General features: G+C 32.5%; 1 protein-coding gene across 3 annotated transcripts; it reads left to right on the top strand.

Annotated features, from left to right (window-relative positions):
- Positions 1-1,378: 1,378 nt before the first annotated feature.
- Positions 1,379-18,976, top strand: LOC132714098 (uncharacterized). Of its 3 annotated transcripts, none has more exons than XM_060696864.1 (5): positions 1,379-1,751; positions 13,296-13,891; positions 14,698-14,853; positions 15,563-15,794; positions 16,153-18,976. In XM_060696864.1, exons 2-5 carry the CDS (start codon positions 13,352-13,354, stop codon positions 18,792-18,794), a joined length of 3,570 nt encoding a protein of 1,189 aa, XP_060552847.1. In that variant the 5' UTR covers positions 1,379-1,751; positions 13,296-13,351; the 3' UTR covers positions 18,795-18,976. The 3 variants fall into 3 exon arrangements, with proteins under 3 accessions (XP_060552847.1, XP_060552840.1, XP_060552833.1); XM_060696857.1 differs by having other exon boundaries at positions 1,379-1,756; XM_060696850.1 differs by lacking the exon at positions 1,379-1,751 and adding an exon at positions 5,896-6,009.
- The last annotated feature ends 502 nt before the right edge of the window (positions 18,977-19,478 follow it).

Raw genomic sequence — 19,478 nt, 5'->3', positions numbered from 1 at the left:
ATAAATACATAAAATATAAACATGAGGCAAATACATAAATAATATACAGTCATCGTGAGAACTGGTGAAGTGAATATTGCAAAATAATAATACTAATTCTGAACCTTATGTTCCTTACAAAGACATGCTATCCGATAAATAGCAAGCCAGAATGAGCTAAGTAGCAACGCAACATATACATTTATCTCTTTTTTCGAAACAAAATAAAAAGAACAGAAAACGAGCCACACTGTGTTAAAAAGAGCCATTCATTATTTTCTCCGAATTTGCTTGTTTTTATCAAGAAATTGCGCAATATTTATGGTGTTCTATTTTTTTTTACCATATGATCATTGCAGTAGGCGGAGCTTAATTCTCCATACTTTAAAACTACCATATTTACTACTTAATAGTTTTACTTAATGAATTGACTTAATAGATATTGTGCACAGCGACAAAATATACTGTGGAGTGGAGCAAAAACTTTCAAATCTCTCGATAATGATGATAGAATGAAAAGCACAAGAAGTGGCAGAGTGAAGCATAAATAACATAAAATGGTTTTTAGTAAAAGCTAAAAATATCGTCATCCTACAGTGTCAGTAGAGAAATGAATTTATTTATTTGAGATTTAGCAAAAATGCATAAAAATGTGATTTGTTTTATAGTCCTCGTTAGACATATATGGATATTTTGTTTTTCTAACAGAAATCGATATGAAAATCAGAGTTGAAAAATTTCAGAAATTTGAATTTTTCGTAATTTTAATTATGGTTTCAATCACATGAATTATTTTTAAATGCCTTGGACGAAATTTAAGGTTTTTTTTTTTTTTTTTTTTTTCGTACATAATGTTTAAGTGACACAAACTTTCATAATCTATTTCGAAGGTATTAAGGATTTGTGGAGTTAAAAGACTAGCTGTCCCAACAAAGGCAACATGCAGCAAGTATAGTTGTCCCCGGAAGACTTACAGTTACAGTTCCTTTTTATTCTCAACCATATATTTGGCAGTGCCATTTTGCATATGTGTGTAAAGAGGTATTGGAATTAAAGTTTCCCGAAAATTAAAAAAAAAAATATCTACAAACACATAGATAACCCCAGTGCTTTGAGCGCTTTGATTATTACTGTTGGTTACTTGCTCGTTTGCCTGTTCTAGTTTCTAGTTACAAACATTAACAAGAGGAGCGTATGTTTTAACACATTCGGTAGATACATTAATACTTAGTGTTAAGTCTATAAAATTATATCAGAACAGAACAGTATTCAACAATAAGGAATTGAACTTACGTTCCTCTTCCAAACATTCAACCGGTATAAAGATAGGTCAATATACATGTATAAGCATATAGTCATATACTCCCAATTTTACATATCACAAGTTGATGTTGTAAAGTTGATGTTGTAAAAAGAAAAAAAAAGAAATCAATATTCAAAAGTGTACGACAATTACAGCACTTTATATTTTTAAGATAATTACGTAAATAACTTTTGAACTGAAATTTAGGAAATTTAATGAATATGATAACATTCTATCTTGAGTAGAGATCAATAACCATATCATATTAAACAAGCATATCCGTATTAAGTTTCGTTACTGATCATTACGTCATTCGTACTGTTTGCTAGATAGTCGTGGAGGAAGGAATAGAGGCCATATTAAATTTTTATCAATAAAGTGACATTTTAGAAATATTAAACGTACGTGGAAAGATAATTATGACATATATATGTGTGCACATAACAAAAGAAGTTATTTAAAACGAAAGGTAAGGTAAGTTTGTGTTACAATAAATTTTGATAGAGATTTCTTTCTATGATTTGTTGTAATTCAAATAGATTATATAGCATTTCTTCAAAGAAAATATTTCATCCATAATGCTTGCTTTGTTGTACTTTGTCTGGCTAAATGAAACGGTAATGTTTAATAAAAATATACAATCTTATCACACCTACTGCGACTCAAAACTTTCCTTTCATTGAGAGTTCGACTCTAGAAATTTCAATGTGAAAATAATAAAAAGAAGCATAAGCAATGAGCAGAAATTGTGAAAATGGAAAGCTTTAATTTTTACATATGAATTAAATGACATATCGGAACTGTATAAAGCGCAACAATTTATAGATAGATATTTTTATACAAATTCGTTTAGCCTATTCATTATTTAAGGATATGCATAATTACACACCTCCTCTATTGTTTGTGACAGGTCTATATTTTTCGGATAGACCTGTTTAAACAAAAGAAAGTCCGTTAGGAGGTCTATCTTTTGCACGTGCACAGGTCTGTTCTAGTCAGGCAGACACAGTCATGAAAAACACGTGAAAAAAAAGACCTGCCTATGCGCAGACAAAGAAAACATGAAATACAATCAACTAATTGAAAAATGAAAATAAAATGTATTTGATTGTCTATCTTACAAAATCTGGATACATTTTTTAAACAAGATAATGTTTATTGAATGTACTTAGCAATTATTCCAACATTCCTTTATTAAATCTAAGAATAACATAAATTGATAGCATTTCAAAATTTCACATTTATTAAACGCGTCATTTTTTTCAAAGTAATAGTAATCTAAGCGGTTCTTCTGTCATTAAGTTCAGAATATAACAACAATAACTTTCTATGAAACTATAACAGTTATCACAGCATACTTATTAAGCATTTAAATCACCTAATTCATAACATCTTAAAAGTTCGAGAAAATTCATAGTATATACAAATTGTACCAAACATTCATATCGAAAACTAAAACAAAAATATGTCCGTTTCAAACGCATTTGTGATTGAAATAACGTGCATTTGATATATGCTTTGCCTAGGAAACTGCAGCTACCCACAGTTAATAGCGAAGTCCCTGGTAACATTCCCACCCTCGGGATCAATCAGATTGTTAAATTCCTGTTAATCTCCCTCCTCTCTTTTTGAGTGCTTTATCCTGTCTTTCTATTCATTCGGTGAAAAATCAAAACTGATTTCCCCTGAAAACCTTCGAATCTAGGGCTTAGTTTCAAAGAATGCTACACAACAACATTAAAGATATAATCCAAAACTTGCTTATAGTAACAAGCATATACAAGTACTTAAAGTGGATTGGTCTACAATGGGAACATTTAAAAAAAACCGATAGAAACGAAAGATATGTATTCGGATATTATTAAAAAATCTAAAAAAAAAAGAAATGTTAATAAAGTTTAAAGTGATTTAGCATAAAAATTTATATGATAAGCGATCATATTTTAATCTAGAACACTTTATAATAACTGCTATATAAAATACTATTTCGGATTAGCCCCCTTTTTGCAGTTGGGGACATTTGCCCCGTCATATCTTTGTAAGGGGCGAACATTTGCCCCAACCCCTTTTTCGTTAAAATATTTAACTGTTGAATTGGTTGTTACAGAAATTCATCGCCTATCGTCGAGATTCATTTGCACTTAAATAAACAAAAACTAACGCGCAAATTTGTACACACAAAATAGTATCCATAAATAAATGAAATAATATAAATAAAATTTATACATGAAATGACTTATGACAAGTTACGATTCCCCACAGCAAAAAAAATGGGGCAAACGTCCGAGAGAGCATCTGTCCTAGAATTTGAAATGTTTGATACGAAATACTATCAACATAATTACGCATTCTTTTACATACCTTCAATTACAGACCCATTCGCTTTATTATTGACAAATTGCACATTTAGCTTTTTTGATTATTATTTTAAAGGGAAAGGCAAAGTTAAATGAAAACTATATACTATAATTAAGCAGAACGTTGATAAAAGCTTACTTGTTTATGCGCTGTGTTAACAAATAATCTTTGTGTATTACATCATATTTTTCGGATCAGCCATTGCTCAAGCCAATAGTTTTACGGTGTGTAAGTTGGATATCGGCCTCGTACATCGTTCTTTCTGTTTAGGAAAGACCTGGTCACGAATTTCTTGAAACACCTCGAGCGCTACGCGCTCTCGGTGTCACATGAAATTCGTGACCAGGTCTTTCCTAAACAGAAAGACCTCGTACGAGGTCGATATCCTATACGTAATATTCTTAAAAATAAGAGAATATGATTTTTTGTGTGGATGCTTGGGTCGTGGCTTTAACTGTTTGTGGTGCGCGATTCTCGGTGCAAGTATTCTGTTGAAAATCAATATGTGTTCAAAGTATACAATAATTGAAAGGTTTATACACAAAGGAAATTAATCAACCGTTAAAAATCAAATTTTTGAAATAGTCTTTTTCACAGGCAAATGTTTTTTTCTTTTAACATAATACCGCAATAAGTCTTAGTGCTGATTTATACTTTGATAATATAATTCTAAATACAAAGAATCCACACTTAATGTACTGCTATAGTTTACTATTTTCTTCCCTGAAGAAATTTATTTCCTTCTTAATTTAAGAATTATTACGCATTTATTTACGCGTATTTATTTCTACATTGTTATCACAGGGATTGTGTGTTTAGCCTCTTTTCTAATTCACAACAGGAAGTTATACATGCATTTAATAATTTTCCTGCTATCTTTACCAGAGTTATCAGAAGTTTTTATTCAAAGAGACAATGACCCATTTTAAGTCATACCGCATACTTGGTGTTCAAACCATTTACAATTGGACACTTTGATTTCCTCTTTGGATTGCATCTGACGAATTTAGCAGAAGAGTCTCTGCTGGACAGTCTTTAAAACCCTACGGAATGAATTGCTTTAACTTTCGTGCTTATAGATGATTTCCTTATAACTCTGCCTTCTTTTAAGGCTTCCGAGTGATGTTGTTATGGTCATTAGTCTGTATCGTCTTCTTTCTATATTAACATGAACATTTCTGTGTTTTACATACTTTGTTTAAAGTAACCATGACAATTGTTACAATTTTTTCTTGGCGGGGATTCATTTTATTCATATTTTCCAGTCAAAATAATAATAATATATTTGGTTTGGCGCTTATTAATGGTTTAATATCTCCAGTAGTGTTGTTAATATTGACCGTTTCAAAGACGTACCCCTTTATGTTTGTCTTGTTACATGTTTTGTTGCGCGTTCTGGATTTCCTATTTTGATACCGGTATTTCGATGCCATTATCAAGGAAGATATAACCAATTCATAATATACAGGTAAAACATACTGTAATACATAAGAAATAACTTTGAATATAACAAATTTGATTATTTACAATTAATCAATTGCATTATGACAAAATTTTGTAAAATTTTTATTGCATATCTCCGATTTGCTCATATTACAGTAATAATTGATAAATTATTCAAGGCTTTAAAGTGAAAGATCAACAAAACATCTCCTAAAGCATAGCCGCTTTATGACATTTTAAAAATAAATTTTTACTGTGCAAATACGAAAATGAAAAAAAAAATGCATTTTATTTCAACAACTTTTCTCAATATTTCATTTATAAGTATATTAAAAAATATTTATTGATATAATTTTGAAAATATAACAGCATAATTTTAACAGCACAACTGTTGTATTCAATCACTTCAATTTACTACTTTGTTATTCGTTCTCATAATGTATTGCAGAAATTAGTTTAAGCTGAAATATCGATTCTTGATATGTTATTAAAGATCGACAAATGCCATTAAGCATTGCCAAGCTAAAAATAATAGTTATTTCCCTTGATGTAATGTAATTCATAATTACATGTAGTACATATCATACGCAGTGTAAAGTCTATAACATTAAACCGATTAGAAATAAATATTCAACACAATACTTAATATTTATATATAATTACATAAATGATTTGAATTGAAAGTAAAGAACTTTAAATGAATGTGATAACATTGTATCTTGAATGCATGTTTAGAGAATATAAAATAGAGATCAATAACTATGTGTACTCATTTACATTATTGATTGTTACACCATTCGTACTGTATCAGGCATGGCAGCCATATATTTTAATGACGTTACATTTTGGAAATTAAGCGTAGCGTACGTTTACATATATAAAATATACATATGAGCTCATAATGAAAGAATACATTCAACATTGAGGTAAGATATCAGTTATAACTTGATTTTGATAGTGTTTATATATGTAATTTGTTGTATATGAAGTTAAATAATTTCAGATCAATACATTTTATAACTTTTAAATAAAATATTTCATCCATGTTGCTTTATGATTGTGAAATGCTTTGTTGTATATGGCTACATTTAACTATTGTATTTGATATAGTTAAACAATCATATTCTACGTAAAACAATTAAAAACGAGTTAAAATTGTCTGTGCACAGAATATATTCGCCAGTGTAATCTACATTCTAGACATTTCAATATAAGTATTTGAATTTCACCATTTTTGTATTTAAATGTTGAATTCTGCTTAAGCCGGTGCAAGGGGGCATGGACGGTAACTTGCACTTTCCAGTACAGTCCATGAACAGGCTCAATCAAACCGAGCCTGCAACATTTTCAATTTTGCCGTGTTGGGCTTTCTTTAGGGATTCTGTTTTTCCCTATTTTAAAGTAACCTAAGCAATTAGTAGGAATGGTCAAAATGAAAAGCGAAATGGCAAAATTGTAAATGTTTCTGGTTCAATTTAAGTGAGCCTGACCATTCAAACGTTTTTGAGTAGTTTAACAGAAATTATACAGCTAGCTACAGACGAATGTTTGTAAGACAGTATTGCTTGTCCTTCGGATCATTTCACGGATCGTTTCTGTCAATACTGCAAATTTATCTAGCATAATCATTTCAGAAATAGCTGCAATAAATTTGGATCAATAATTTCTGTGCAACCTGATATTCACCGATAGACGTGTGTTGCCATTAAAGCGTGCTAAGTTATCCTGTCTTATTGATTGCGTCTGCGTCATTTGTTCCAACGATAAAGTTAAATCCCCTAGCTCTCAAAGATCCGATTGTCTTTGCGTTTACTGTATACAGTATAATTCAGATAAACTTTTAACAGTAAAGTTTTGAACGTTGCTTTATGTACAGATGTACTTCAAGTCTAAATTTAACACAATTTTCATCTTAGAATGTTGAGTTCTACTTTAACCGGTGCCAAGGGGCGTGGGTGGTAGCTGGCATTTGCAATAAGATGAAGATGTATACATGTATATACAATTACTTGACGTCTCTTAATTGGAATTGTCTTCTTTTCGGCTGTAATATATGCCCCATGTTTGCTTAAGTAACTCAAGCATACATATCAATTTCAAATTGTATAAATATATAAATTGAGAAAATATCATTTTTTTCTAAAAATAATTACTCCTTACTTAAATTTGATGTCTACAAAAATATAGTAAAATGTAGATAGATTTTCTCTGTCTTAAAGAATTGAAATTGTTATTAAACATTTCAATCTATACACTTATGTCTTTATTAAATGTTTTGTACAAGGCAGATTGATATGTGATCATGAAAAAAAAAAAAAACAGAAAAACACAACAACAAGAAATCCAATGCATTTACAATCTTTGCAAGTAGACTACATATTATTATATTAATTTAAGTAAGCTTGAGATATAGATATTTCAACGAAATGCTAAAAATTAAATGGATACATTATTACATTATTGTGAGATTTGTTGAAATAAATTTTGAATTTTTAAACAAATAATTTAACATTAGATATATACTAACATTTCTGGCAAGCAATTACTTTTCTCTTTTAACATTAGACCTAATCTAAACTTAAAAGGACAAAAATAATTCGTCTTCTTAATCTGCTTAAATTACGCATTTACTAATGCCAGCTTATTTTTAACATTGCTACGAGAAGTCTCTCTCCTGATTCACGTCAGGCAGTTATACATGCATGTAACATTTAACACTATCAATATGATATTCTTAATGTGAATAATCCTTATTTTGATCACATGGTTACTAAGATATATCAACTTGAATTGAATAAAACAATCAGACATTATAACTTTTATTTTGGATTTAAACATTTCTGTCATTAACAATACTATAGTAACCTTAATATATGGTATGCTAGCCATTGTTTTAAGAAATATTATCTGAACAGTGTGTTTAGACAGACTTTATGCTCCAAATGAATCGATCTAGATCTATACCCATAAATAAAATAATATCATTCCGCGCTTTTAAACCGATATGTTAACATTTTCACAATAAGCTCATAGGTATGCTGAACGTAATAAAAGTTTATTTAATTGATAGCTTGTTTTAATTTCTAATTCTACTACATTTGTATTTAGCCCTAAATTCGTGTATGAAGTCAACAGTTTCTCATCTTATACCAATAAATAGTTTACGTCTACTGTTGATCAGGGACGTAACCGTTGCTGACACACTACATTTCTAGCACTGGTAACTTACCCTGATCAGAACAGAAGATACAAAAATTGTACTGTACTATGAACGCATGGTCCTTTATGCGAGATTGAAAAACGAGTACATGAACATATACGTATGCCTGTTGTAAATCCTTGAGTTAATTTTCATTCTAAGAGGATATATTGGGTTTTAACTTTTAAACATTTTTAACAGTTGAAGGCAGTCATACCATAGGAACTTGAGAACGGGACCGCAGATTGCGGCGCAAATTTTCGATCGTGTAACGGTTTTTAAAAACATTTCTGCTTCATCTAAACATCTTTTAGTATGGTCCGAGTATATGGCCTCAAAAAATAAATATCAATTGAACCCAATCTGTCTCTTTTAAAACTGGTCAAATTTTACGGTATTATAAAAAAAGACAAGGATTTGCCGCAACGTTTTTGTCATGAGTTTTTCCCCTTTGGCTACAATTGATTACTATTTTTTTCAGAATTTTGTTCCCGTTATTTACGGTTTATTGTTTACACGTGTTGACATGTATAGGCGGCAATATAACGGGCGTATTTGTGTTTTGGTTTGTTAACATGGAGAAAACAGACACTTTAGTAATATGGTCCAACTGATTTTGCCTAACTGAAAAAGGAATATTAAAACATTATCCATAGATAAATATTGTAGGCACTCATCTGGTATTCATTACTAGGAAATGTGAAAGTTTTCCATGTGTTTAGTGACATAAAGAGAGTACTAGAAAAATTAAAACAAAAATCAAGCATATCTAGGGGGATAACTTACGCCGAACGTTGCGGTAAATGGCGGATGACACTTTTCTTTTTTCAATATACCGTAAATTTGACTGATTTTTAAATTAGCAGATTATATTAAATTGAGATTATATAATTAAAGACCATCTACTCGCATAATATAAAAAGATATTCAAAGGTCGGACAAACAATATGTAAAGCCAGCACGGATTCGGATTTATGCGTCACAATATGCGGTCCTGTTCCAGAATTCCTATGACTAATTCTAGGTGGGGACTCCCTTTAAAAGCGGAAAAACATAAATAATATGTATAAATTATTCTTCATATGTAATCTTATATTATAGTTCACTACATAAAAACCAAATAGCTGTCCATGGTGGATTGACAAATTGTTAATAGCTGCTGGTTCACTTGAATAAAATGAATAAATATTCATTACTTTTATTACTGTTCCATGGGTAGGACCATATAAAGGCATGTTTGGCAATATTATTTTTGTGTGAGAATGGCCTATGTATAGTTGATTTTTTTTCAACAGGGGTCATTTTTGCAAGCGTAAGTGGGTCATTAAATAACGGGAAGGGGTTAAAAATTGATCAAAATCCTTTGAAAAATTTTCAACGAGCTGATATTTAACGGAACACATTATCACTTTTTTCACGCGTTACTCGGTCATTGAATAACAGAAAGGGGTCAATTTTCTTGTTGCATGCACTGCCTTCTTTTAAGCCATCGGGTACTTATTGGCCACTGGTTATTGTCAGTTGGTTGTATCTCTTTGTATCATTATTATGTTTTCTTATTTTGTTTATTGTTACTATGACAATTGTTTTACAAACTCCCAAGATTCATGTTATTAACACAATCTCGTCATATAGGATATATTTGGACTAAGGGTCCGTCACACCATGACGTTCTGGTCAACGCTCTCTGAACGTTTCAATCATTCAATTTTTGAACGTTCTTGAATGAAATTGACACATCTAGCGTGTGATTAACTTGCTTCTAACGTAAAACTAGCGTGTGTCTAACGCACGAGAAACGTGTAACAGCGACGAAGTAGGATACGTCTGAAACCCATAAGCGCACTGGCGCGGGACGAACTATTTGTCAACGCCTGACGAGCGTTGTGAGCGTTTGGTTAACGCGTCAATAACGACACAAAAGCGTCTTGATAGCGTGTTGATTTTTACGGCTAAACGGGTACAGAACGCTGGAAATTTCATAGTTGTTGTGTGTTTGAATAGTCAGCATCATGACAACAAGGAACAAGAACGTGTTTGTTAAACACAAATGCCCCCGGCTCAGATTCTTGTCAGTAGCAATACTTCAAAAAACGTTTACCCATTCACTCAGTTATGGACAGAAAAATTGCTAAAAAATTGTAAACACAAGTTATATAGCTTGACAAAGACATGGCATTTTGTAATTGTGAAAAATATAAGTTGCCAAGTCATTGCTGTGACTTATGAAGTTGAAAAATATTCAACTTCATGCAAGTTATCATCCTACCAAATATGAAATGCATCTGTCATAAAATAAAGGCTGTATGGGCAAAAGTGTAAAAATCTATTTTTAGCACTGTTGACCTTTTATTTTTAGCACTGGTGACCTTAACCAAACTGACCCCTAACTCTGTCCAAAAGAAGAATACCATGTAAGTTATATTCCTACCAAATATGAAATACATCTGTCAATAAATAAAGGCTGTATTGGCAAAAGTGTAAAAATCTATTTTTAGCACTGGTGACCTTAACCAAATTGACCCCTAACTCTATCCAAAAGAAGAATACCGTGTAAGTTATCTTCCTAGTAGTTCCTACCAAATTTGAAATACATCTGTCAATAAATAAAGGCTGTATTGGCAAAAGTGTAAAAATCTATTTTTAGCACTGGTGACCTTGACCCAACTGACCCCTTACTCCATTCAATGGAAGAATACCATGCAAGTTATCTTCCTACCAAATATGAAATACACCTGTCAATAAATAAAAGCTGTATGGGCAAAAGTGTAAAAAATCTATTTTAAGCACAAGTGACCTTGACCCACTGATCCCTACCCCAATCAAAAGGATGAATACCATGCAAGTTATTTTCCTACCAAATATAAAATATATCTGTCACTTAATAAAGGCTGTATGAGCAAATGTGTAAAAAATCTATTTTTAGCACTGGTGACCTTGACCCAACTGACCACTAACTCCATCAAAGTTTATGTTTCTATCAATTATAAATAACATCTGTCTATAGAATAAGGTCATTACACCTGTAAAAATGTAAAAATCTATTTTTAACATTGGTGACCTTGACATTGGTAACATTGACCTTGGCCCATATGACCCCTTACTACACCCAAAGAAGGAGGTCCTTCCGTTGCATGTTTGTATTAAACTAAGACATCAACTAAAATATAAAGGCTGTATGAGCAACAATGTTTAAATTTATATTTTTAAACCAGTGACCTTGACCTTGACCCTAGAGACTGCTTACCATCAAAGGTATCCACCTACTAAATATGAAAGATATCATTCAAGAAATTAAGCAATAAGGAGGAATTTAAGATCTGAAATAGGTTAACCAGACAGGGCCCTATTTTCAAAGTGAAAAAAAGGAAATAACTGGGAAATATGGATGACACAGTTATATAACTTGGCAATATCATGTACTTTGTATTGATAAGTAAGTGTGGAAATTAAAAAGCCATTAGTATAGATAGAACTTAAGATATTTCCAACTTGCCGTTTTAGGTTAACCATTATTCATTTTCTAAGTGCTGAAAAGGGCAATAACTTGGTAAATGTGAAAGCCAGAGTTATGTAACTCGCCCAGATCATGTACTTTGTATTGATTAGTAAGTGTGTAAACTTAGAAGCCATTAGTACAAGTAGAACTTAAGAAAAATCCAACTTGCCGTTCTAGGTTAACCTCGTACGGACAGACGGACGGACGGTTCAATCACTATATGCCCGGGGTCATAAAAAAGATTGGGATGAGGGCTTCTACCAGCTACATTTTGTATTTCCAAATCCTTGACTTCTTTATATTTATGATTTAGTCCAACACTGTCGTCATTGTCGGGGTCTTCTTCTCTGTGGATGAATGTCTGGGGTCTTCTCTGCGGATGATTTCCCTCGATATGATCAGCTATGTTAAAATTCAGTACATCTACTTGATGCTTAGCTATAGCAAACATATATAACCTACTTAATCTTTCAGGATCTTTCATAGTAGGTGTTCTCTACAATAGCCCAAAGTCAAATGAACCTTGCTTTTTACATATGCATTGTCGTTCGTGAAACGGTCAAATGACGCATAAATGACGCTCAATGGATGCGAAAAGGACGTTCTTTTACCTTTAGTCACACGTTTTGTGCGATTGAAGACCGTTCAACGGTCGTTGATAGGTCGTCTGAGAGTCATCAGTGAGTCGTTCACTGCAAAGCAAACGATTAGTAACAACCAAGTAGCGATTGAGTAACGGCTGTATTTCGATAGACGAACGTGTACAACGCTCAGTAAAAATTAGGTAAACGTTCCATGAACGTTCTTAAACGTTCTTCAGCGTTTGAAATTTAAATGTTGAAGAACGCTGGTCTGAGTGAGAACTTTTGTGCATGTTCAAAACTTTTTTCCGGACCAGCGTTCCACGCCGATTCCCGGCGATTACAGACGTTCACTGGCGTTCACACAACGTTCTTCTGGCGCTATCCTAGCAATCATGGGCGACTTACAACGTTTCCCAAAACGCCATAGAACGCTAACCAGAACGTCATGGTGTGACGGCCCCATACGAGTGAGGTTTGGCCCGCCTAAAACAGTTTAATGTCGCGAGCAGTGTTGTTACTACTTACCGTTCCAACGCGGTATCCATTTGTATTCTTTCATACGTATGTCTTGTGTACATGTTTTGTATGGTTACGCGTTCTGTAATGTCCTGTCTTGCTTTTTGTCGCCAGCAGCGGTATTTCTTTTCAATTTTCCCTGATTTTTCATGTTGTGCCTCTCTCTGTTTCCGATACGCTACCTTATCCGCATCATCCCTTTTTGTTTTTATCATTTCTCTTACTAAAGTGTTAATTGTAATAATGATTGGTATGTAACTTTCCTCCTTCCTCCGTCCTTGTGCCGTTTCCCATTTCGGTCCGGTGCCATCTGGGTGCCCTGTCAGTGTGGCTGGGTTGTTTCTGGAGCTTCGTTCTGTGAACGTCGCCTTGCCCTTTCATCTCTGTTCTTAATTTTTTAAACTATATTTGTAGCATTTCAAAGACAAGATGTGTGATACAGCATACCATTAACCAATACAGTCATTTCTATGGCGACATGCAGAATGGAGTCCAAGCCATCGAAAAAGAACTTCCACAACTGGTTGAAGTCGAATCTAGGCTTAATGTACACAAGAAATGGTCTTAAAAGATTTGTATCTGATGAAATCAATAGTTTTCAAAGGGACACATACATCAATATTTTGAAACAACTTGATTTAGAACTAGACACTAAGTGTTCAGACTGCTCAACAAATGCTATTGTTTCTGACAAAGAATGTGAGAAATGCAAACGAAAAAGTTGCCAACATACATATTGTCCGAAGAAAGGTCTTTGCAATTCATTCCTATTTGAAATAAGGAAAGCTCACAAACACAAAGCACCTTCATGGAATAACACTGATGCAAGGCAATGGTGCAGTGATCCTTGGCAAATAGCCAAGTGTTACATGCCAGAACATGGATACAGCACCAAAAGGACAATAGAGGAGACAGATTTAAATGGTGTTTTAAGTGTGATATTGAATAACAAGATTTTTGCCCGAAAATTTTCAGCTGATCCAAAACAGCCAGACAAAATATTTCAAAAGGTATATATTTACATATGTTCCAAACAAACTGTAAGTTTTTAACTGATTTTTGTTTTGTTTCATTAATGTCTTTTACGGTTAATAAAATATTGTTTGTCATTGTTAAGCTGTATATATCTCGGATCGAATATGAAACACGGCTGTGATATATTTGCCCGAAACTCAAATGATACATTTGTGTTTGGTCATTTTAGATTTTTGATCGAAAAGAATCTGTTGTCTATATTCAATGTTCAAAGAAAGAAAGTCGATTTTTATGCATAAAGCTCAAAGCTAGTTCGATATTCTTCTCTAAACCAAATGCACTGATAAATATTGCTAAACTACTAGGCCAATCTTTTTGTTTTAGATTTCATTTTATTCAGCTTACAGCATAGTGTGCATATTAATTTCTATGTAAAAAATTTTCATCACATTTTCAGGAATTTAAATCAATTCATTTAAACGTGGTAAAATCAATTTCTTTTCCGTGGTGAAATCCATTCAGTCGAAATTGTAACCATTAACATGTACATCGTTTTTTTAAGATTCATAATATGGTTTAACAAGCCAAGAAACAATAAAGATTATTGATTTCATCTTGAAAACGTTACCGTTTGAGACTCTTTTAAATAACTGAGATACGTAAATCACAAATAGTAAATGTACACATTGACTGTAAGGATTTGTGTGATACTTTGATAACATCGAACTACATTGTATATTAAGTAAATGAATGATATAGCCACATGATTTTGGTTTGCCCCTTCTTAAAATTACTCATCATTAAAGCAAAATATTTTTTTCTTAATTTGTATTAAAAACAGGCAAGAACATTTTCAAATAAGGTAAGACACGAAGCCACGTATGAAATTGATGATGACGAATTTGAAAATATCCTTTCTGTCCTGATAAGTTGTCTTGAGGTTCAACCGATAGCACAAACAAAAGAGGCTCAAGATGCAATTAAAAATATTTTAGAGGTAAATATGTTTACCGCTACTTAAAATCATAATGATTTTTGTATAAATTAATATATGAAATTGTAGCAAATGGATAGTTATAGAAATATATATTCCTCTGTTTTAGTTTCTCTTTGTTATCAGCTTTGTTTAGAGCATTTATTATTCTTAAAACGAATATTTTCGTATTTGATATTCACTCATTTTAATTGTTCTCTTACAATGGTAGGATACTACGTATCGCGCAGCTGCAAAATGCTCCCATTCAATCTGTCGACTTGAAGATGAATTTTTTTTTTCTAAGAAATCACTAGAATATCAAAAAATAATGTAGCGCACCAAATTTAGGACTTGATGTAAGTTACTGTATGGTTTAAGATAATTTTTGTTTGAGAGTCCCAAGTGAAAGCATTTAGGATAAGAAAAACTTTATCTCGTTTCAGGCCTAAACTATGCAGTAAAACTTTGAACGTTGATTTAAATTGTATCAAGTACTAAATAAATACAATTCTTTGGTACGCTACATTTGATATTTTAACGATTTCTTTGAATAAAATTTTTTCATCTTCAAATCGACAAAAAACAAACAAACACACACACGCACGCACGCCTGCACTCACGCACGCACGCACGCGCGCGCGCACACACACAATTAGAGAGCATTTTGCAGGTGAGCGATGACATAGTATCCTACCTTGTTTAGATTACTATTTTCTCTTTTAATTGATAGCTTAAAGATTCCAAATGGTACATCCACACTTCACTCAGTGACATATATACATTCCTGAACACTAGCTCCTTAGAGGAAAACGATGTACAGGGGAAAATTGAAAAAACTGAAAAAATCAAATTGATGATACATGCAGTAAAACTTATAGAATCAAGACCAAACACAGACTTCAAATCAGTAGAAACATATATAGAATCCATCTCCGAAAAGTGCAAGGAATTGCGGAAACGTAGTAAGACATTTCCCATTGTACATTTAAGTTTCACCTTTTAGTTTTAACATTTTTAAGCAGATTGGAAATGGACTATTAAATAATAAATAATAAAATATTTAAAGTAAACTTCAAAATACTTGATTTTGCTATTTTTGTACCTCAAACCTATATCGGATATATGTGTGTATGCGTGCGCGCGTGTGTTTGTGCGTGCGTGCGTGCGTGCGCGTGTGTGTGTGTGTGTGTGTGTGTGTGTGTGTGTGTGCTATCAAAATAAAATGTAAGAATATGTAATATCACAGATTACCGGTTACATATTTCATATTCATTAAACAGAGATATATTATCGGTTACATATTTTATGTTTCTTAAACAGAGATGCGTAAACAGCTGCAAGAGTCGTATGAAAAAGAATGCTCCACACTTCCAATATCTGCTTTGTTTGAAGATGAGGATGCACCACTTCTTTCGTTCTATGTATTGCCAACCTTGCGAGTTGTGGATTACCACAGAGTTTGTTCACGTTATTCAGCGGTAAATTCATATACTGATATATTTTGTAGAGATGGGGAGCCAGTTCAGAACATATACATAACTGGAGATGCTGGTATTGGTAAAACAGCGGTGTGCCAAAGGATGGTTTTATGCTGGTGTCATGCAATGAATGGTGGCACTGAAAATGGTAACTTTTCGAGAAATGATATTGAGTCAATGAAATGTTTTGATTTTCTTTTTTTTATTTCTCTTAGGGAATCATATTTCTGTCATGTCAAGAAAATCATCAAAGAGCACTTAAAATATGCAGCTGACCAAGAACTGATAGATCAGATATTAGATGAAGAAAAATGCTTGATAGTTCTTGATGGTTTAGATGAATGGACACATCAACCGTCATGTTGCACGTTGAGTAAAAATGTTCCTGACAGACAATATGTAACAAATTTAACGTATTTGACAACAACAAGGCCATGGAAGATTGAGGCAAACAGGCTTAAAACAAGAGAAGTAGATCAACAAATAGAATTGAAAGGACTTGATAACAATGCTTCAGAAAAACTTACGTGCTATGTTATAAACCATCTCAACAATAAGTATCAAGCAACTAAAAATGTTGATGAATATCGGGAGTCTTTTGAAAAGCAGAAACAAATACGAAAAGTTTCAAAGATACCTATTATAAAGATACAGCTAATTACCTTATGGTTTCAGGATCAGCAACGTACGAACTTTTCAAGATGTGTTATTTATGGTGACACCATTCAGATGCTATTTGAAAGGGCAATTGAAAGAAACACAAATCAGGAAACTGAGCAGGCAATGATAAATCGAGTAAAAAATGAAAATGGAAAAGTTGAACACGAAACACTCAGTTTCTTGTCAAAGTATGATCTCTTAACTGAATTTCAAAGCTTTCTTTTCAAACTTGGTCACCTTGCATTTGGAATGCTTTTTAATTTTTCAGACAATGAATCAGTGCTCGTATTTGAACGAGATATTGGGAGAAGATATGGATTGATCGATGTAGAGATGCAGTTTTCCTTGTTTGTAGGAATATTATCAAAAAACAAAGCTATTGGTCCAGGAAATAAGCGATTGATGAAACTAACATTTCTTCACAAAAGTTATCAAGAGTTTTTTGCAGCATTGTATATTGCAATGAATAAGGACCCAAAGAGTAAAGTTAAACAAATATTTTCAAAACTAAAATCTGTACTTGATATTCTTAAATATGAAAATTTCTTTATCTTCCTTTCTGGAATGAAGACTGCAATTATTGAAATGATTTCGAATGATATTCAAAATATTGTCTCATCTGATAAGAATGTCCAAAGCTACAGACAATCAGCTCATTACAAATTTGAACTTTTTATTATGCTGAAACCGTTCTGTAATCTTCAAAGCGATATTTTTGTGGAAGAGAGAAACGGACAAGGAGCCTTGAAAGCACTGCAGGCATTATTACTACAATGTTTAGAAGAAAGTCCAAGTGAACATACAGAATCAATTCATATACCCTTATCGGATATATTTATTGACGATGAAAGTAATTCAAAGGTGAGCCCTTTGATAATGGCCTCTAGCCAACATTTGAAATCTGTCAGCACAGAACTTTATTGCGCAGAGTTGGCATCATTAATGAATTTAAAAAAGCTGGTTATAAAGGAAGGTTCATATCCAGATAGTCCAACAGATGACATGAGTTTATATGAAAACTGCATATCTTCATCAAAAACATCTTTAGTTAGTTTGTCCTTAGCTTACTGCAAAGGAATTCCGGCTCTTACTGGTTTAGACAACCTAAAATCCTTAGCACTATTTGCTATCGTTCTTAAACACGAGGAGCTTTCAGAAATGTTTTCCTTTATTTCGAAAACAGAAGAGTTAACCCAGCTTTTCATTTGTAACGTCAAATGCTCAGAACATTTGGATAAGTGTAAAGGAAATAAGTTAGACCTTACAAAACACAGTGATCTTAAATATCTGCGATTACAGTCTTTGTATGAACATGGATCTCACCAGATACGATTAAATAATAAAAACTTAGAATTTTTAGTCGTTAATGACAATACAAATGGAAATGCTGTGCAGACAGTAGTTGAAGATATCAAAAATGCCCCGAAACTAGCAGAAGTTGTCTTAGTAGATTTCAAGGCAAAAGATAAGATAAAAAATATTTTAAATACCGTTCCAACGCTACATTTCTTGGAACGGCTCTCATTTTTCAATGTTGACTTCGGAGATAGTGTGATTGTACTAAATAAGGAAAATCAAAAATCAATAAAGATGGTTACATGTTTGAATATTTCACTTACATTTGAATCGTTTTGTTCATTTATTGACAGTTTACCAACTGCAGGTGTGAATGTACTTATATTATCCAGCAAGATTAGCTGTTCAAAAAATAATGATGCCGAAAAAGATATGGAAGATGCAACAAACTATGTTCGAGCAAGTACGTTATTTGAGGTTACAAGTTTTGAAAAATCAAGACTTTCGTTTAAATCGAAAAAGGAATAAGCCAGCTCATGTATGAAGAACAGTAGCCTAGATTGGGATAATTAGCAGGGTTTCCAGAAACATTTCACCATTCATTGCCTTGTAAGACAAAAATACATGCAAGTTTTTGTTGTTTTTTGTTTAATATTAGATTTCATTACATAAATCGCGTTTTGTAGACTGTTCTTTACAGACATGAAAAAGAAGAGCACATTGTTAAAATTATTTTTTTGTATCAACTTCAACAGGAAATAGAAACTCTCCTGTTTTCGATGAACAAAAAGTTCATCATTTGATAAACTTTTATTTAAAATATGCATTTTGTAAGTGTGGCTTGAAAATATATCTGTACAATTCATCCTGTGACGAAAGCCTTAAGCCTTACGCATTGCTTGCCTCTTAATGACAAATTACTGGGGGAATTGCATATGAATATGCATTATTCACAGTAGTATCAGTCTGAAAATTAAGAGAATTAGACACTTGTAACGCAACACTTTTCAAAATCGTTTTTATAGATATGGCTTGAAATATTATTCTCGAATTTCAAAAGGGCTGGTTACGATATTTTTTGCACATGGTGTAAAAAATAACAACATTCATCCGTTATGGATGACTATTTCCTTGCGTAGATTGTGTATGAATTAAGGAAAGTGTTATGATCTTAGGTTTTTGGTTCTAAAATATTACATGTATTTTATGTCA

This window comes from Ruditapes philippinarum, unplaced genomic scaffold (genome assembly GCF_026571515.1).
Source record: "Ruditapes philippinarum isolate M1 unplaced genomic scaffold, ASM2657151v2 ctg2659_1_1_1_1, whole genome shotgun sequence".
Classification (NCBI taxonomy): domain Eukaryota; kingdom Metazoa; phylum Mollusca; class Bivalvia; order Venerida; family Veneridae; genus Ruditapes; species Ruditapes philippinarum.
The sequence above is the reverse complement of the archived record's forward strand: the minus strand, read 5'-3'. Positions and strand labels throughout refer to the sequence as shown.